At 41.8% G+C, this 22,225-nt stretch overlaps 1 protein-coding gene across 1 annotated transcript in view; it reads left to right on the top strand.

Moving 5' to 3' along the window:
- MED12L (mediator complex subunit 12L) overlaps positions 1–22,225 on the top strand; it is a 709,720-nt gene that overhangs the window by 134,324 nt on the left and 553,171 nt on the right. Inside the window, exons 8-10 of the mRNA XM_088447707.1 lie at positions 6,698–6,847; positions 8,286–8,385; positions 11,289–11,425. Of these exons, the coding sequence (XP_088303833.1) occupies positions 6,698–6,847; positions 8,286–8,385; positions 11,289–11,425 (387 nt within the window). The remainder of the gene's footprint in view (positions 1–6,697; positions 6,848–8,285; positions 8,386–11,288; positions 11,426–22,225) is intronic.

Raw genomic sequence — 22,225 nt, 5'->3', positions numbered from 1 at the left:
TTAAAAAAGACATCATCAGTAAAATAACATCAGGCATAAAATCAAAATAGCCCAAAAAATATGAATAAAATAGCTCACTTCTAGGAATATACAAGACTCATTTACTTGCACCGGGCCGCTTCCTCAAGCAGTATATAATATGTAAATATACCACTCTTGGGTGTGTGGTCGCACTCTGATATATGCACACCTTCCGCCTTATGCGTTCTACCGCCCAAGGTGTACATATATCTGGGCGTAACGCAGTAGCGTAAGTTCATAACGCACACCCAAAGGAGGTATAGCTATCTTATAAAATGGTCCTGTTCAAGTTCTTTGAAGAGATCATCATTGTATCAGTCATCTTTGTGAGGACTGATGTCAAGTTCTTTAAGGTATATGGTAATTCGGCCATTTTAAAAAAAATATTCTGTCAGATATCTGTATTTCTGTCAGTGAGGCAGTGATTATGCTGCTTTTCTTTGAGTAGTCTCTCTGAGTGATGGTATTGTTTACACTTGTGGAGTGTTACTGTTGTGGATTTGTGATTACTGTAGGTTTTGGTCACAGTGTGAAGTACATATTTTATAATATAAGTCAATGGGGGGGATGCATCAAAGCTAAAAATGCAGTCAAATCCCCCCAAAATGCCATTTTCGGTGGCTTGACCACATTTTACATCTGCACCAAGCTCTCTGAAAAGCTAAACTTTCCGGAGCTTGGACCCGATAGGCATTGGAGTTGTGCACCTGTGATTGTTTGTTTCTGAGCCTGCAATAAGTCTCAACAGGTAGCACCTCCCATTATATATATTCAGGGTGTGCAGTCCAGGAATCTTTCCTATACACTCCATTTAATGTGCTTTATTGCACATCTGAAGGAAATGAGACCCCTTCAGTCTGGACTAGCACCCCTCTCTTATTGGTTTAAAAGCATGGAGCCTGGTTTGTATATGCACACTAGTAATAGGCACAATTTTAGGTAAGTCCTACAAGTTATATACTGTAGTGCAACTTTGGGTTGATTTTTGGGGTGTGGGTCCCCTGGATTGCTTTGGTTGGTCTGCCTCATGGCATCGCATTATAGCACATTCTTTCTTTTCTGCACAATTTTAACACTTTACTGTTTGTTTTTATTATATTTGTATTTTCACTTTTCTATGCAGCCATAGCTGCTCTTATCTTTCCTACTTCACATTTCACTTTTCTCATTATAACGATGCCCTGGGGTGGCTCGGCTCAGGCCCAGATTAACAATGGGGCGGATGGAGCTACAGCTCCAGGCCTCCAAATAACAATAGGCCCATCATCATGACAGCAGGATGTTGACTGACCATCTGCTCTCCACACGGTCAGCCATAAATCATAAGTGGTAAAATTGTATTTCTATTTACCTCACAAAATAATGCATTTGTATTTTTTTACATTTTACATATTTACGGAGATATTGGGGCTGAGATTATAGAGTGTGTATATGCCCATGTGGCTCCGACAACACCACACCACACAGCACTGGTCACACGTCATCTGCTTCTCATAATAGGCCCTTGATCATTTTCAGCTCCAGGCCCATGTAGCCCTCAATCCGGCCCTGGCTCGGCTGCGCAACTTTAGGGGTGTCCTGTGCTCTGGATTTGAACCCTTGTATGTTAGGGACCTACCCTACAGAGGTTACCTGGATATGGTGGGTAGGACCATAACCTTGGCCATGATTATGCTAAAAACCTCTATTGATTGCAAAATTTTATTGCATAATGTATTTATATATAATCAGTCATTTGATCTGTCTGTTTCTGTGCCTGTAATAAGTCTCAACAGGTAGCACCTCCCATTATATATATTCAGGGTGTGCAGTCCAGGAATCTTTCCTATACACCCGATAGGCAGCGCCATCTATGGCGAAGCACACTGTAAGAACACCCATCCTACAGATATCACGACATAAACATTTTAAGAGCTGATTAATCGCTGGGACTATCTAAAGACACTCCTCCATGAGAGACAGCAGATTTTTTGGCCATACATAATCCCGGTCAGGGACAAGCAACGCACACCATCCAGCCAGTTATTTAATATTTTTTAAGAACACCCTGCCTACAGATTTAAAGTTGGGACTTTGCAATTTGTTTGCAGGACATTGTGCAATTTTACTACCAACCAAGTTACCTAATAAATGCCTATTGGCTTCTAATCCTGAAACCTCCCTCAGAGAGATCCAAAAGGCTCTCTTCGAGGGTCTCCCGTGGCTCGCACATGGCTGGCCGATGACCGTTCATGCACAGAGGGACTCCCGGGTCATAAACCCGGAAGTCCCGACACCCCAAAGGACAGCTATAATCAGAAGAGCTGTCCTTTGCTTAAATGATCATGCATACAGCGTTACTAACGCCACTATGCATGCGATCATTGGTGGGATGCATCACATCCAAAATGCGATGCCTGATGTATCCCGCCCATTGACTGTTCATCTCTAGACTTAAATTTGGCAGTGTAGTTACAAGGTATTCATTATTACTTGGCTATGCAACTGTTTGTGATTTCAAGCAAATGTAAGACTGCAGTTTAACTTCCTTCTATTAGTTCTTTCAGTTGTACAAATACGGTTAGTAATATATAATTCATTTTTTAAAAACATTTTTATTATGGCTCAAAATCAAGATAGCACAAGTTCGGCTATATATCATACATAGTATATGTTAGAACAACACCGTCACTGTGGTAAACTGCTCTGAGTAACATTATACCATACTTGCCAACTCTCCCTGAGTGGGGAGGTTCCTGAGAGGTAACAAGGGTAGTCAAACATATACACAGAGATTTTGCATCTTATAGGAGTGGCGTGGACGTGTTGCTGATGGTGGCTGTGTGCATTGATGCAGATCATTCACATAGGAACCCATTTTCAGACGAATAATCTGCACCTGCAATAGGGCTGGTGGAAGTTTTGATGGTGCAAATGATGGTTGCATCTACAAATGCACCAAGTGGATTTCAGCATCCATGAACAGTAACAGTGGGTGTCTCAGTCCTAACACATTCACACTAATGGACCAAGGAAGGATTTTGTTGTGGTAAAGTGAAGATGCTACAGTACAAAACGTTCAACAGTGTGTTGGATAAATCAGACATATTTGATTTAACCAACCCAACCAGCTGATTATTGTTTCATCGTAGGGGAAAGTTGGAAACGATTTTCAGCACAGAGTAGGTGGATGTTCTTCACTTTTTTTTTTTTTTGCATGTTAAAAAAAGACTCTAAACCTTCCCCATCATGTCATTGCACAGGAACGCCTATCGGAACTGTATGGATCCCTATGAGGTTTCGTTCTGCATCCAGCACCAGTAACCATTGGGACGCATGTGCAGTGTATCTCGGACACGTGCACATAAGTAAAATGAGCGCTTTTGCCCAATGCTTTACTTGCGTCTACCTCTGAAGCAGCCCTTTATTGCCAGTACTGACTCTTTCAGAAAGGTGCTGGATACTTCAAAATCAGTGGAAAAAAACAATGTAGGGTCAGGATAACCTGCACTGGACTGCCAGCTTGGCCTGATGGAACTATAAAGGGGTAACCGCAGTGTAGGGGTCACTTCAACATGATTTCTTCCAGTCCCAGGTGGGTTAACACCAGTGCGGATTTTCCCAGGAGAGGTTGGGCCCACAAAAATGTGCGCGGGCCCTCCTTCTGGATATAACCATCCTTCAGGGCTTTTCTCCATTTCCCAGGGGTGTATCTAAAATGGGTGCAGGGTGTGCGGGGCACATGAGCCCCTGAGTCTAGAGGGGCCCACAACGCACACCCTGCACCCATATTTTTATACTTTAACTCTCCAGAGTCCCAGGTCGGTATCAGTGATGTAAAAATCGCCTGGAAAATGGCCGCCTCGGCCATCTTCCCAGTGACTGGGTCATGCTCAGTAGACTCTGGGCTCAGACTAGTGCCCAGAGTCTACTGCTGCGCTCAGTGCGCTAACTGCCGTTGGAAAGAGAGGAGGGGGTCTCAGACGGAGACTGCACACGGGCCCCCTCCTCACTTAATACGCCCCTGCCATATTCTATACCTATGTCTTTGTTGAACAAAGTCCCAGCATGACCCGGTTACCAAACTTGGCTGCCAGAGCAATCTGGCACATGGAGAGCTACAAGTGCCAGCTTGCCTTGGCACTAGGGCCAGCCGGGACCTGTAAATTTTGAAAGTTTGAAAAAGAAAAATGGAAATGTAGGGACAGTTTAAGAAAAAAAAAATCCTTTAAATACTGTATACATATGCACGCACTTTAGTTATAAAATACCTCTTATTAAATACTTACCTAGACCGAGACTGGATTTACTCAGGTGGGGACTAACAAATTATTGAACTGCGCTTGTAAGGAATGTATACATAATAAAACACTTGTTGCAATATGGTAGCACCTGTCTGAATAATGTACCAAGGACAAGGCTTCTCTTAAACAATTTTTTCACAATTTATTACATTCAATACATATACTCTTTAACTAGACTCACAACACTAAAAACATGTATTACACACAAGCCGGCTCCATAGCGCCCAGTTGTTACGCTGATCAAATACTTTTGTTTAATATACATGTTTCACGCTGGAATATATGAGAGAATGTCTAAAATCCACAGTCATTTGTTTAGTTCTTAGTGGATATATATCTCTCCACCAGAGATTTGTGCACTGTAAGTGCTTGCACAGCCCGTAAAAAAGTGTCCTTACCCTTCTGCAGATAATTCAGTCTTAGTAGCCACAGATGATAATAGTATATGGCTGTAAATCCTCTGCGACTGTAGCTCTGGAATATTACCACGGTCCTGTACTGACACACTGATGTATAGAAGGTCCGTATTTCAGGGAGACCAGGGTGCAGATGAAGCAGCGGCCGCTTGCTAGCACCCGGTCAATCCCCCCGTGGCTGTATGTTCATCCGGTCTGCAGGGCTCACTTCAATAACCAAAGGTGCAAAGTGACGGGCTTGGGTGGGTTGGGTATCTTCCTCTATTCCAGCGATAGTAACCCTTTCGTCAACCAGCTTCGCTCCACGCTGTGAGCTTTCTCAAGACCCAGGTGGGGGCGTGCAAGCATTTTATTGGGCCTGTCTCGTGGAAAACCAACCCTAATGTTAACTGGCCTGGGTCAGGATGGACTCAAGGTGGGAGTCCTACACACTGTGGATGCCCCCTATATGGTTCCACCAGGCCACTGGTTACCCTGAAATTCCCAAATCAGTTTACCCCTTGGGGTAACCAGCATTAGGCTGAAAGAGCCAGTGCTGGTAAAAAGTATGTGTTGGGAGGGCAGTGGGGGGGGGAACAAATTTTCTTTTAAATTATTTACTTTTATTCTTTTTTTGACATGTAGACAGACAGTGCCCATCTAATTCTGTCTCAACAGAAAATAGTTCAGTTGGATAGAAATGTTGTTCAGCTGGCTGATCTCATGAAAAAGATGGGTAATACTTCATGCATTTAGTTGGTCAGATAAATCGTTCAGTTGGTCAGTTGAATTAAACGTTGGATAGTGTATGGCCAGATTTAGACTAAAACAAAGTTGCCGCTACTGAGTACAACAACAACAACTTGTATATTTAAGGCAAATAATGGCAACTTGGGCATCAAGCTGTCAGTAAACTGTAGTTCCATTAACAGCTTCTCTTATTATTCTTGACAAAAATATATCACAAGATTTTGCTTTTACCGATACACAGATAACAATTTAAAACGTCATTACATATTCTATAAATGCATGAATACAGGAAATGGTTTTCTCTGTGATTACGTTAGAGAGCTTCCATATGCAGGGCTGTAACTAGGGGTGTGCGAGCAGTACAGTCACACAGAGCTCAGACACCATCACTGCCCCCCCGGCCCCGTCATCTGGCTAGCAGGTTGCCTAGAATGACACCCTGCAGCCAGTACTGGTGCTGAAGTGCAGCCCAGAGTATCCTTTGGACGCATAAGGCATGCACCCTGCAGTCTGTACAGCCACCCGGTGCATTCTAAGGGCGCTCCATGCGGTTGTACAGCCAAAGACGCAGCAGCAATGCGAATAGCCTACAACTCTGAATGTTCAGACCTTGTGCAGTGCAAATACACAGTAGACACACTCTGCCATCAAGTGTACATTCATCTCTGCGTCAGAGCCATTGTGCGGTAGTAATAACCACCAGACTGCATTGCTCCTATATCAGTAAGGAAGGTTAATAGACCGCAGCGTGTTTTGGCAAAATAAATACATTTGTTTATTTGTGCTAATATATGTTAGTGGTTGATTTGTGCAACTTGAATACACAAATGTCACTTCTTTGAATTTAGTTGATAATGTATCAAAAAATATATTAATTGAAGTCCTTTTGCATGGAAAGAAAGGCCTGTGCTTCTTTGGCAAGTTAGGCTTATGGTCAGTTACCCAACATCAACCCTTGTGGGTGTACAGTAAGGAGCAACAAGTAATCGGAGCAAGCATTCGATACTTAGCAGCCATGCAGTGTGACCACTTACAGTACTGACATACGAGCACACAGTAATGGAATAACAACTGTAACCCTCAAAAGCGCTGTGCCATTCACTTCTACATTATCTATTGTCAAGTTTATTTTAAACAATACAAACTGCAAACTACCATTTAGGTTATGGCATATTAGCAAAATAATTTATATCTTTTATTAGTGAATGTAATATGTGACACTTTTTTGCTATTAAATTACTTCCCCAGACTATCACTCTCTGTTGTCCAAGTGCCTTGGTGTGGAACTATTCCACAAATGAAAGTAAAAACACAAATCCAGGTTCTCCTCTGGATCTTCTCCAGGTCGCCCCGTCCAGCCTGCCTATGCCTGGTGGGTGCTCACCTTTCAATCAACAGGTACTGTATGCTTTGCCATATTCAGTTGTTATTTCTTTTGAGCCTATGCACATATCAATGCCTATGCGTTAGTAAACCTATTGCTGGGACAGAATAAAGGTATAATGGCTGCCTGCATTTGTTCAGATTACTCCAAATACATATGTGTCAGGCTGTGTGCTTCTGAATTCTCTTTAGAATTGTTTATTTACATAGCATCACCTTTTATGTCCTTCATATCTGTTCTACCCCATTCAAGTTTACAGACTTAAAAAATCTTGGAGAGAGCTAAAATGGAGAGATATAAAGCAGAGCCGTAACTAGACTTTTTGGTGCCCTGTGCCAGAAAGCGCATTGGCGCCTCCCCAACAACCCCCTATTTTTCAAATAGGGACAGAAGACACGCACCCGAAATGGGGAAGGGCCAGGGAAGAGAAAATGGAGGCCAGGAGATGCTGGGGATAAAAGAAGAGGAAGCTACAAGTGAGAATGATAATAAACAGGAAAATTGACAGGCCCAAACAGCGCCCCCTGCCCTGCGGTGCCCTGTGCCATGGCACAGGTCGCGCTACCCTAGTTACGGCCCTGGGATAAATTACCAAACAATCAGCTTCTGTCCGTTTACAGTCTGTGCTAGAAAAATGACCACTAGAACCTGATTGGTTGGTACTTTATCTCTCTCCGAGATCTGATCAATCTCCCCCTAAAGGTAAGCCATGACCAGGAATTGAAGTCATAACCCTAGTGCTGTAAGGCAGTAATATTAACCACTACACCACCGTCCTGCCCTAAATAATAAGAATTAATTCAGAATAATTTAATTTATACACTGACAATAATAGTGGTTAACAACACTGCAAACATTACATTTTTTTTCTCTCATGTATAGTTATACAGTATATATGATTGTTCCACTCATTGCTAATAACTATTACTTTGTAGGACACATCTTTGACTTTTAACATTCATCATTTGCAGTTTAAGCTCTCTATAGGGACAGAACATTACCGCCTTTCACCTATCCCTCAATGGATAAACATTGATACAGTTTATGCAGATTATTCTTTTATTCTTAGCCTTTCTTAAAATACTGGAGGCTTATCATAACAAAGTTGGCTGCATTAATCAGTTTCCATATCACAGCTATTCCAATTTAGGCACAATAAAGGTACGCTGATAGAGACAGAGGGCTACATGATATGGGGCGTAGTTGGCTATTTATGATAGAACTATGATTGTGTTGTGGCCAATGTAGTGGGTGATGGTGTGTTCTGAATTGTAAAATGTATTGCTACTTAATTTTGGAATACCCATCATTTCTTTAAATTGTGTTATGAGATGGATTGCTCAGGGACTGTTTTTGGTTGTATTGTAAACTATATTGGCCAACTCTACATAATCTGCAATTTTCAATAACAAAGTAGAACTGACTTTGATCCTACCACTACTGTTTGTCTAGGTTCGAGCAAAGATTTTTGAAGTGGAACAACAGATCAAACAAAGGGGTCGGGCCGTGGAAGTCCGGTGGTCATTTGATAAGTGCCAAGAATCAACTGCAGGTAGAGGGAACTTTCTCTATTGCCTACTCCATAGATTCTATATGGCTGATTAACTGGGGTGTAAGTTTCTAATTCCCATCTGAAGCACAGTATTGCTTTCATGATTACAATGTGTGTTATGTTGTAAATAGACAGATTACAAGTGGGTTGGGTATGGGATCCCAGCTGTCGGGATGCCGGCAGTCAGAATACCGACAGCTGCATCCCGACAGTCACAATCCCAACACTGGAAGGTAAATTCCCTAACCCTCCCCGTTGCCTAAACCTAACCTCCCTCCTAGTGCCTAAACTTAACCCTCCCCCCTTAGTGCCTAACCCTAACCCCTCCCTCTAGTGCCTAACTCCTAACCCTAAACCTAACCCCCGATGCTTTACTTTGGAATGTCGGGATTCTGGAGCCGTGATCCCAACGCCTTCAGTATTCCAAATCTGGTATTTAGACCGTCGGCATCCAGTCTACCGGGATGCTGACTACATCCCTTACAAGTAGTTCCTCTTGTCTTCTATTAGCATATTTTGCACACAAGCTTCTAATGTTCAGAGCAACTTGAAAGGAAGGAGGCTTTAGCAAAAATGTTAACTGGAAGCCCCACATGCCTTGGGCAACATCTGAGCCAAAGCCTTTCTAACCAGACTGCATGACCTCTGCCATCCAGTATATAATGCAATTTAATGCTGTACAGAAGAACTCACAGCACCCTAAATGTGGTGTCTGTAGCGCTGTTTGTATTAGACTGTCTGGTGGAAGTACGAATGGTATCGGTATGAAATACGCACGACTGAACAGCCACCGGTTCTCATACCGATGCTGGAAGCCCAATGATCTATAATCCTGACTGGGGCTAGTAAGTATGATAACCCTCCCCTCTCTCTTACCCCCCCCAACCCTCCTTTACTGGTGCTTAACCCTAACCACCCCCCGGTGGTGCCTAACCCTAACCTCCCCTTGGTGGTGCCTAACCCTAACCCCCTCTCCCGCACCCTAAACCTGACCCTCCCGGGGGGGTGCCTAACCCTAACCTCCCCTCGGTGGTGCCTAGCCCTAACCCCCCTTCCCGCACCCTAAACCTAACCCTCCCGGGGGTGCCTAACCTCACCCTGGGGGTGCCTAACCCTACCCCCCTCTCTGTAGCCTAATCCTAACCCTCCCGGGGGGGCCTAATCCTGATCTCCCCGCGGGGGTGCCTAAACCTAACACCCTCTTCCCCGAGCAAACTATACACTTACCCGGCTGTGGACTATCGGGATGGCGGGGGTCGGGATGCCGACACCGGTATCCTGATGTCGTTCGGGATATCTGTGTCGGCATTATGGCAGGTGGCGGGATTCCGGCATCGGTATATCGACGTCCGGGATCCCAACCGCCAGGAAACTAACTACATCTACGCCAAAACTTTCAACTTGTTACTGTTAATTCTTGGTTCTTGGTATGAATCTGTTTTGTTCAAGTTCATAAAGATGCATTGTTGTCCTGTGTGGTTCTTCAATAGCAAAATATAGTGTTGCTCCAATCTGAGTACAGTGTCTCAGACTCCGATGTACTAACATCCTCTCATGGATATAACACTATATATATCCCATTTTACAGTAAGCACATTGCACTACTTCCCATTTCAGCCACATCTCAAAGATCCTTTTTGCCTTCAACATCACTCAGAGAAGCGCATTCAGACCCGCTCGCTATGCTGTGCTCTCTTGCAGCCGTCAGGGTCCGGATATGCAAATTCCGCGATCGCACAGCCAGGCTTAAGGACGCCCTCTATGTCTTAGAGAGCGACGGCAGAGTGATCGCATGCTGGTGTAATGATGCCCACTTTTCAATCTAAGCACATGTCCTCTCCAGGAAGTGTATGATTAATCAGTAACATTGAGAGCCATCGGAGCTGCTCGCAGCCCTTGAGGTAGACCCTACTCCGCTGCAATCACTGCAGGCTGAAAAACAACCAGGTGACATGTACTATGACGCCTCCATGTTAATTATGCACGCCCAAAGAACGGCGTTTTGATGCTCAGACACGCCTGCGTACACACATCCACTCCCCCGTTTTCAAGGACCTTCCCCTGTTACCACCCACAAATGGCGCTATCTGTCACTCAAAGTAGTGCTCCATCTGCGGGCTACGAGTGATCACTTCCCAAACGCACAGACTGTCATGCGCACTGTGACGCATGCGCAGATGGGCGACAATCGCCCATAGTGAGCAAACGCAGCTTAGCAAGCGGGTCTGAATCGCCCCCAGAGACACCATTGCCAGCCCTCATTCAATTACTCAGATCCTGTTTCCAGCCACACTTCACATGCACAGATTTCCTCCAGTCATTCCCTAGTTACCACTGGGTGGAGGTGCAGTGTCCTGCACCTGCAGTGTATGAGCAGCATGCAGATTCCAGCACATTTAGCATGTCTAACCAAAGAAACATAACTCTGACTTTGAGGGATTCCTCATAAAAGTGAACAGGTCATGTGCAGGTTCTAAGAGGAAGTAAATAACCCTGCACTGATGCACTGACAGCGGACCCTCCAACATGACCCCTTCCATCAGGGACAACATGCTCTGCTCCTGGACTTCCCACCCAATTTATGATTGCAGCCACCTGTGCTGTAACTCCTTTCTTATCAAATAACTAGTTCAGCACAGGTGACTGCAAACATAAACTAGGTGGGAAGTCCAGGTGCAGAGCATTTTGTACGTGATATAAGGGGTTGTGTTGGAGGGTCTGTGACAGGACTCTTCACTACTCTACCACAATCTCAACAGCAGCACATATCAAGTCACAACCGACAATAACTAAAGAGAACAGATAAAATGTTCATAACAAAACATTAGCAGAGCCAACTGCAACAGAAAGTTCATACATCTAACTTGTTAATTTTATATAATCTTTTTTTATTTTATTTTCAGGGGTAACTATTAGCAGAGTTTTGCACACATTGGAGATCTTAGACCGCCATTGTTTCGACAGACAGGACTCCAGTAACTCTTTGGATACCTTGTACCATAGGATATTTTGTATGAACCAAAATAAGGACAGCCAAGAGGTAATATATAATCTTTAAACTAAGGGCCTGATTCATTACCGATCGCAGTTGCGATTACGCACACAGGCCCCCTGCGAAAATATGCTAATGCATGCAATGGTAAGGTCTGACCTTACTCAGGATTTGCTAACCCCATCGCACGCAGTGAGTACACAAGCTGTGTATGGCATTGTGATTGCAGTGGAGCCTTTGCACACTGCGATGCATGTGCAGTACGCAACAATCGGCCGTCTGCGTGTGGAATTGCAGTTGCGATCCATAATGAATCAGGCTCTAAGATATGAATATTAAAGGACAGTTATCTCAGATGTTCTCAGATAAAGCATGAAGGTAAAATACAATGCTTAGGTTTGCCCTCTCTTCCCACCAAACTGTAAAGTGAAAAGGAGATTTTCAGCTCTCTTCTTTTATAAACTGCCAAAGCCACAACTCACAGTCCTGTAGGTTATTTATGGGCTGCTCCGGTTTGCTCACCACAAAATGCATCTCTTTTACGCTGATGTGCTTCAGTGGTCTTCCCAACGCTCTTAAATGTCTTATGTTCACTCTTGGGAGCAGCCTGTTCAAACTACAGAATAAATGCAGCATGGTGAGCGGATAGACAGAAAAGTCTTTAAAGGCCCACTGTGTAAAAATGTACATGTATATTACTCAGGAGACAATGGTGGCTGATTTTATTAGACGTGGCAATTTTTGTGTGCCAGGTGCATGTTATCACATTGCTTACTATGTAAAATGCACTTTTCTGCCAAGTTCACCGTATTTGGGCTAGTACAAAATTAAGTCCTGGGGTAAATTTACTAAAGTGAGTTTTTAGAAATGGAGATGTTGCCCATAGCAACCAATCAGATTCTAGCTATTATCTTCTAGAAGGTGCTATTTAAATGTTAAGTAGAATCTGTTTGGTTGCTATGGGCAACATCTCCACTTCTAAAAACTCTCATCTCAGTAAATTTACCCCCTATTGTTGAGTGGAAATAGTTACAGTAAGTGCCTGTTTACACAGCAGGGGTTGCCCCTGTAATGCGCTCTTTCCACCCCTTGTCTCATTCTCTCTCATTATCCCTGGTCCATAAAATGAGGGAAATCAGTGAGCTTACTTGAATTCCTTAATTCTTTCCCTCTGCCTTTGCAAACCGCTGATCCTTTTGCAAATGCCGCCATCTTGCTCTGTAAACCTATGTGCCCTGGAAATCGAAGTGCTCTTATACAACACTAAGGCACAACAATTTCACAGACATTTTTGCGCTATGTAGCGGCCATTTTGTGCTCTATACGCTTCAGTAAATGAATGGGTCTCCTCACTCATTATGCATACTAGAAAGATCCTTATTTAAAACTAAATGTATTTGCCCACCAACACCGTTTGCATGCAGAAAAATATGTACCAAATAAAAGCATACTTACATCTGTAGGCTGAGTTGGAAATATCTCAATATGCATTCAACAAAAACAGTAGTAACTGCGTTTAAAAAAGTATATATTAAAACTAACAATAGCGTAGAAGTGCTATTCGAGGGACACTTTTCCTTAATTAACAATCGATGGTTAGGCTGTGCACATGCGCAGACAGTGACTGCGCATAGCGGGGCCAACGCTCACCATTAGGGATCAGCCACCGATGTTTTACCATTGGTGGCCTCCCATCGATGGTGAAACCACTCACCATCGTCATTAGACCATTCTTGGTTGCTGGCAAAGTCCAACCCCAGTATTGCCTTGGATGTCTCTTTCTCAACCCCCCCCCCCTCTCTTTGTTTATTCCTCATTTGTCAGTGCCCCCCTCTGTTGTTTTTCTTTTTTACTAATTTTCTCCTCATTCTCTTCCTCTCTTCCCCCTCATCTATCTCATTTATCAGCACTTGATTTTATGTATGTTATCCTTAACATTGCCTTTATTTATTTTTTTGTTACTGTTGAACTTTTTAGGAAGTCCTTTTGAAAGGTCACATCCTTGCGACTTATCCACAGCAAGACACATCTGCAAAAACTATAAAACAAACAATCTGCTACATATACATCACTAACTTCAGCAAAATAGTGACCACATATAGGTAAAATACATAATAAATTATAATTCCCAGTGGTTATCTTACATTAACAATCAGACCCCAGATCTGACAGCCTCACTTTTCTATCAGTTATAATTATACCATAACCTGACATCCACCCCTCCTTTTGTCAATTGCAAACATGCTCCAGATTTGACAATCCCCCCTCCTTCCTTAATTTTGTTTCAATCTCAGGACTGACAACCCCCATCTCTCAATGATGTCATGTCCAAGAACTGGGTATAGCAACTGATGACCAAAGCCATGCAGGGAATGTCAGATTTCCATAACCCTGAGGCTATGTGGTGTACAATATAGTGACTTTTGTTATATAAATGGATAAGGCAGCACAATTTAATATTAGGGATGTGCAGGCTCGGATAGGTTCGAATTTGCATGCCGAGTTCGGATTTTTGTACACAACTATGGGGAAGAGGGAAATGGGAAATCGTCGCACTGACTGTATATGACAAGATAATTATTAGTACCACTATTCTTATCAATAAATATCTGAAACCAGAAAAAGATACACAATATAGTGGTGGTGCTCACTAGAGTTAGGCAACAAGGACAAAACAAGAAAAAAAAGGAAAAACTGTATTTGGTGAGCACTCTTGTTTTTAGAAAATATAAATAAATTAATACATAACTTTTATTGGAAAACTGTTCAATAAAATATAATATATTATTACCGGCAGCTGTGTATAATAACACGATTCAAAATATGGTACGTCTCACATAAAGAGTATATGAAAAAATATAAATAACCAAAAAGTATAAAGACATAACAAAGGAGAGAGTTTATTCAAAATGAAAATAAAATAAAAAGGTTATAAAGTCCTGATTACTAATGCATCTAAGGCCAGATGCACAATAAATGTAACTTAAATATAAAAAAAATATCACATAACACAATTAGAGATATATCGAAACATCAAAAATAATGGCGAAATAAAGAATAAAAATAATACATATATATTGCCTCTATGGCATCATTAGAAAAAATACCAGTTTGTATCTATAGTGCTCTCATTAATGTGAAATATCAGAATAGTCAAGGTAAAGATGCCGTTTCTCTAGATTCTACTTCTCCCTATTTGACCACAAGTCATCGGTAGGGAGTGAGAGATCACCTGGAAACGGTTTGACCCTTAGAAACAACAGAATAACCGCAACGTTTCTCAATATTTCGCTTCTGCTGTTGGGGGTCTTACAAAAGAGCATTGGACCCCCAATGAGAGAGTTACTCTAATTGAGATTGTCATCAGTTAATAGAGAGGACACAAAAATATAAGAGAGTTATATAGCCGGGGGTCGCGTAGCTAAATAACTATTAAATTAATGCAGAGATATACAATGATAGCTGCTGATTAGTAATTACCACAGGGCTAACAATAACATGTGCATATGTATAGGTGTCCTCCAAGTTGATTGTTGCTAATACAAGGTAATAAATAATTACTCTCTTTATACATAAGCAACCAATTGAAAATATTATGCTGGGTTCCCTAGACATATATTAGTTTATAATAATATCATTAAATGGTACGTTTTTGGTAATATCTATGCAATTAGACACACAATTACACCATATAAACAAAATGATTTAAACATGAACACATATCAAAAACTGTACAAAATATCTGCAATAAATCACCTACACAATGTATATAAAAGTGTAGTACTATAAATAAGTATCAGATCAGAACCATTAAATCCTTTAATACAAATTAAGTGCTATTGTACATATAGGGTTAAAGTAATCAGCAATAGCTGCTTAAACCCAAATAACTATGGTAGGTCACAGAGCAACAACCCGTATGAGTCCGTGTGGAAAAAATCAGGTGTGAATGATACTGACCAAGTAAGTAAAAAATAAAAAGTGTGAAGAAAATACAAGGGGTACAAACTGGTAGTTGGAGTGTCATGTGCTGCTCACACACAGACACCCGTCCTGCCGACGCGCGTTTCGCCGAATGGTTCGGATTTTCCCTTCAAAAAACAGGACTCAGAAGAGGCAAAACGTCATCTTGCATGGACAAACATCATCATTCCTGGACTTTTTCCGTTTTTTGGAGGGAAAAATCTGAACTCGGCATGCAAATTCGAACCTTTCCGAGCCTGCAGATCCTTACTTAATATACATGTAATTTTACTAACCATTGTGAATAAGTTATATGTTTAGTCAACATTTAGGCGAATCCAGTGACTAGCATAAGTCACATGCTATATACAGTATCTATGAGCTTCCTCACTCACTTATACTGTAGTATGCCCATGGTAGCTAATTTACAGTATGCCTGTGGTGGTTCTTGACAGTAAGTCCAATGCAACGGTGGCTAATGGCACACCATGCCTATAGTACAGAGGTTCTCAAACTCAATCCTCAGGACCCCACATTTTCCAGGTCACCCAACAGGTACACAGTTGTAGTCATTACTCACTGACACATTTTAAAAGATCCACAGGTAGATCTAATTATTTCACTTGTGATTATATGAGGAGACCTGGAAAACATGCACTGTTTGGTGTCCTGAGGACCGAGTTTGAGAACCTGTGCCATAGTAGTTTTTAACACAATTTGCCTGTAGTACCAAGGGGATCAGAACGATTTTATGTTGGGGGAGCAACATAAAATCGTTCCAACGTGCCCTCCCTCCTCCCTCCCTTCAACTGTATCTGGGCGCACAGGGTCTGGTGCAGCAGCCGCATATGGATAGTGGTTCTGCTTCATAGCAATAGGCTGCACAGCCAATGCACTGCACTGAGGGGGAGGTGTAATTTGCGGTCTTTTAACTTAAAGACCGCACATTACACCTCCCCCCTCCTTAATGTGCAGGAGCTGTGCAGCCTATTGCTATAAAGCACAGCCTCTAAACGCCCGCAGCTACCGCTCCACAGTGGTGTCTTTACGTTCCAACGCCTATGTATGGCACAGTGGGTCAATGGTAGTCTATAGCACAGGAGCCACTTACCATGCCAGGCTGCTTCTGTGACAGCCCTTCCACTTCTGTAGGGACAGGCACACCCACAATCAGTGACAATATAAGCAACAGCACCTACACTGAAGACTCACTCCAGTGTCCAGTCTCTGGCAGCACTGCGCCTCCCTAAGCGAGCACACTTCACTGCAGGTTTTCCTGATGGGTGGATAGCACCAAACATATATGAATCAGTGTTTACATACTCCCACAACTGTGATTGGTGGATGGCCAGCAGTGTACAGTGAAGTACAGTATGGACTAGACATATATGCCGTGGTGGCTGGGAGGCAGGCAGAGAATGATTGACAGCCACTCCTCTTGGCTGGTGGGGCAGATGGCACCCTGCTCCCTGGTCTAGGCTGCCTTTGGTTATCTGGTGTACGAATGCACCAGTACCAGACATTTGTCAGTTATTACTGATAAGCATAGAAATACTGCTGTTGATGTTATGTTTTGCGGTTTCCGGTAGTTGAGCAGTAAAGTCAGAGCTGAAACAATGGAGCCAAATGTAATAGGGTGAGAGTTTAGAAAATGTGAGAGAAAACTGTCACATTTTTGAACTCAGCCAATGTAATAGTCACAGAACATGTATATTTGTATGTATTTCAGACTTAAAAAACTCTCAAGATTTAAACTCTCATCCAGTTGTTTCCTGTTTTGAAAATACAACTCGATCAGTGTATTAATTAGTGTGACAATTTTACTGCTAAACTCTCACATTTTCTAAACTCTCACCCTATTACATTTGACCCAATATGTCTGTGTTGCTTCCCGTTATTATTTTGGCCCATACACTACATTCCCCGTCCTCAATTGTTACATACATTACACTGCTCCAGCAGTTTTTATAAATGTGTGCGTTTTCAACAGTTGTTGTGACCAGACAGTCATCATTAGCAACTCTGCAGTCATCACTATCTACTATTACACTTACACCAGGGCCAGAGCTGACACAAGTCAGATCACTTCAGGAGGCTGTGACTTTTCTGTGGCCTTGTTAGTCTGTATTGGCAAATACACTCCCACAACACGCCTGTACTGTACTTTCATCGCGACTGGAAACCACCTTATTGCAAACCATCAGGTCTGATTCCGCAATTCCAATTTTTATACACAACAAGTATGCAAATTGTGCAACATATTAAGCTGTTTCCAAAACCACTGTACTGTAAACCTACAGGAAAGAGGAAGAGTTTGTAGATTCTTTCAGTCGTGTTTGCCGAGTTTGCATGCCATATCAGTGTATAATAGCAGACTGTACAGTGTGTTGGTTTCTACACTCTGATATTTGACGGGTACCCATACAATTATTTTAGACCCCCTTTAAAATTGCCCAAATCCACTCTCAGCATGATCTCAGTCTGAATGTCATTTGGCATCAACAACCATCTTTCTTATCCAAGCAATATTTTTCAGAAAAAGTGTCGAATAAAATTATTACAGTACAGGTTGAGTATCCCATATCCAAATATTCCGAAATACGGAATGACTGAGATATGAAAACTTTGATTTTTGATGGTTCAATGTACACAAACTTTGTTTAAGGCACAAAATTATTAAAAATAAAGTATAAAATGACCTATAGGCTGTGTGTATAAGGTGTATATGACACATAAATAAATTTCATGTATATACACAAACTTTGTTTGAGCCACAAAATTATTGAAAATATTGTATAAAATTACCTGCAGGCTTTGTGTATAAGGTGTATATAAATCATAAATGCATTCTGTGTTTAGATTTGGGCCCTATACCTTAGACATTTTAATATAATATGCAATTATTCCAAAATACGGAATATTCCGATATCCAAAATACCCCTGGTCCCAAGCATTTTGGATATGGGAGACTCAACCTGTATATGCAATTTAATGGAATAAATAGCTTCCTACTAATAAACATAGGAGTGTATTATTTTTCTTGTACAGATATGAAAAATATGTGAATTATGGCAACTGCATTTATATTTATTATTTTACGTATTTAAATGTAATTACAGTATATAAATATGTCTGGCTAGGATGGACAAGTGCACTTCGCCAGACACTCTACGTAGGCAAAGTAAAACCGGATGTTTCACATCCAGTGTAACCATGCGGTTTGGCCTATACAGTACATCCTACATTCACCTGCTCTTCATTTAATACAGAACATGTGTTATTTGTTTGAGAGAACTATTACAGTAAGTTGCAAACAGTTCTGTTAACTCAAACACAGCTGCAGACACATTTGCTGCAAGAATGGGCGGTCAAGGACCAGGGGGTCTAATATCAAACATAATTTTTGAAAATCTCAGTTTTTCAGCGATGTTGCAGCAGGATTTAGAGCTGCCCATTTTTTGAAAGGGAAATCATTGCATCTCCTGTACGTTCTGCACCTTTACAAGACTGATCACTGTTTTAAGATGATGATAAGTTTAAAATATGTGCTTAGGATCTTAAGATATATGTAACTCAATATCCCGGTGTGGAAAGGTAACTGCGAACGCTTATTTCCGCATATGCAAATTCACATTTTTTTAGTTCAACTCTAAATCACCATTATAATCACAATTTGTTTGGTTCTCTCTGTGTCACCTTCCTTTCATCTAAATGCTACTTATATGCTCTTACTCCCCTACTGTATGTTATTCCCTACCACGCCTGATCAAACTGTTCCCCAGCCTTGAAATTTTGAAATGCTCTCTGAAAACCTTACTAAAGAAAACTTCCTCACCTATAACCTTCCCACTTATGCACCCTCACTAATGTCCCATTCTCCACCCTGTGCACACTGGGGACCTGATTCAGAACCACTCACTAGATGTGGCCGCTCGCTCCCAGCGTATGGAAATGCAGCTAAGTGACGTCAAGGCAGCCGATCGCATGGCAAGGCATAAGCACGCCCACTATGTCTTGGCGAGCGATCTCTTTGTGTTTACAGATGCCCACCAGCCTGTCTTTAGCCGCCCACTAGCGTACGTCATCTCCAGGAAGTATATACCATTGGGTTCCATCGGATCTGACTGCAGCGCTTGCGGTTGACTGTTCCCTACCGCAAGCACTGCGATCACTTCAGTGTATTATTTAAGCAGGTGACGTGTACTATGACGCTGCCTGTTAATTATGCATGCCCCAGAAACGGCGTGAAAACACTCTGGCACGTCTGCTTCCGCAACACCACTCCCGCGTTACTACTGCCCTGCCCCTGTTACCACCCACAAACAGCCTCTCCTGTCACTCAAACCACTTGGCTGTCTTTGTAGGGCGAGCAGGCACATTCCGATCACTCATACTAGTCTGCACACGCGCACTGAGAACTACACGCATGCGCACATTAGCGAACATCGTCTGCAACGAGCGGCTGCTTGCTAGCGAGCGGGTCTAAATCAGGTCCTTGGTCTTCTTGGGCAAAATTTACTAAGCTGCGGGTTCTAAACCCTGTGCAGCGCATTATATTTCCATACAGTCTCATCATGACACTGGAGACTATCTACTCAGCATTCAGTCTTTACAACTGCCTTCATTGCAAGGAGACTGTGATTTACTACAGGAGTTTACAGGGCTATATATCAAAAGGGAAAGTACGGGACTAATGCCAATGATAAAACACATTGCATCAACAGAACTGAGTGGTAACTAAGTTTTGATAAAGATTTATATAGGATACCTAGGAAAAAGCTGCCTTTCTAAGTGATTATGCACTGGAATGATATATCTCTGACTCCGTACGGATTATTATAACCTTATTTTCTATTTCTATATTTTATTCTTTAAAAAAAAATGTTTGTGTATTTTTATGACCAACTACGTTATTAGATGTGGATATACTCTCAGAGCTATTGTGCATTAATTTGTATATGCTTATATCTATACACCTTTTGAAATGGCATTATATGTATTGTGGTTGTATACAGTTAGGTGTATAAATATTGGGACATTGACTGAATTTTCATATTTTGGCCTCTATTCCCCACCATAATGGCTTTGAAATGAAACAAACAAGATGTGCTTTAACTGCAGACTTTCAGATTTCATTTGAGGGTAATTACATCCAAATCAGGTGAACGGTGTAGGAATTACAACGGTTTCTATATGTGCCTCCCACTTTTTAAGGGGCCAAAAGTAATGAGACAAACTAAACAATCCTAAATCTAACTTTCACTTTTTAATACTTTGTTGCAAATCCTTTGCAGGCAATTACAGCCTGAAGTCTGGAACGCATAGACATCACAAGACGCTGGGTTTCATCCCTGGTGATGCTCTGCCAGTCCTCTACAGCAAATGTCTTCAGTTCCTGCTTGTTCTTGGGGCATTTTCCCTTCAGTTTTGTCTTCATCAAGTGAAATGCATGCTCAATCGGATTCAGGTCAGGGGATTGACTTGGCCATTGCATAACATTCCACTTTTTAGCCTTAAAAAACTCTTTGGTTGCTTTTGCAGTATGCTTCGGGTCATTGTCCATCTGCACTGTGAAGCATCGTCCAATGAGTTCTGAAGCATTTGACTGAATATGAGCATATAATATTGCCCGAAACACTTCAGAATTCATTCTGCTGCTTTTGTCAGCAGTCACATCATCAATAAATACAAGGGAACCAGTTCCATTGGCAGCCATACATGCCCATGCCATGACACTACCACCACCATGCTTCACTGATGAGGTGGTATGTTTTGGATCATGGGCAGTTCCTTTCCTTCTCCATACTCTTCTCTTCCCATCACTCTTGTACAAGTTGATATTTGTCTCATCTGTCCATAGGATGTTGTTCCATTACTGTAATGGCTTTTTTAGATGTTGTTTGGCAAACTCTAATCTGGTCTTCCTGTTTTTGTGGCTCACCAATGGTTTACATCTTGTGGTGAACCCTCTATATTCACTCTTGTGAAGTCTTCTCTTGATTGTTGACTTTGACACATATACACCTACCTCCTGGAGAGTGTTCTTGATTTGGCCAACTGTTGTGAAGGGGTTTTTCTTCACCAGGGAAATAATTCTTCTGTCATCCACCACAGTTGTTTTCCGTGGTCTTCCAGGTCTTTTGGTGTTGCTGAGCTCTCCGGTGCATTCTTTCTTTTTAAGAATGTTCCAAACAGTTGATTTGGCCACACCTAATGTTTTTGCTATCTCTCTCTGATGGGTTTGTTTTGATTTTTCAGCCTAATGATGGCTTGCTTCACTGATAGTGACAGCTCTTTGGATTTCATATTCAGAGACAACAGCAACTGATTCCAAATGCAAATGTCACACCTAGAATCAACTCCAGACCTTTTACCTGCTTAATTGATAATGAAATAACGAGGGAATAGCGCACACCTGTCCATGAAATAGCTTTTGAGTTGATAATCCCATTACTTTTGGCCCCTTAAAGAGTGGGAGGCACATATAGAAACCGTTGTAATTCCTACACCGTTCACCTGATTTGGATGTAATTACCCTCAAATTAAATCTGAAAGTCTGCAGTTAAAGCACATCTTGTTTGTTTCATTTCAAAGCCATTGTGGTGGTGAATAGAGGCCAAAATATGAAAATTCTGTCAATGTCCCAATATTTATGCACCTGACTGTATATTTTTCTCTGCTTGCGATTCACATTGTTCCAATCATGAATGTGCTGCATTTGTGTGTGAATTGTGATATGTTGAACATATATAAATAAATATCAGATAAACAATATAATCTGAAAAAATCCTTTTCATTTTTCAACACATACCTAGCTCCTTTCATATTTACTTCCTTGTCTATTACAGTCATTATGATAAGGGCAGCGAGGTTTCAGTGGTGTTG

The sequence above is a fragment of the Taudactylus pleione genome, unplaced genomic scaffold (genome assembly GCF_031769625.1).
Source record: "Taudactylus pleione unplaced genomic scaffold, aTauple2 ptg000436l, whole genome shotgun sequence".
NCBI lineage: Eukaryota > Metazoa > Chordata > Amphibia > Anura > Myobatrachidae > Taudactylus > Taudactylus pleione.
The sequence above is the reverse complement of the archived record's forward strand: the minus strand, read 5'-3'. Positions and strand labels throughout refer to the sequence as shown.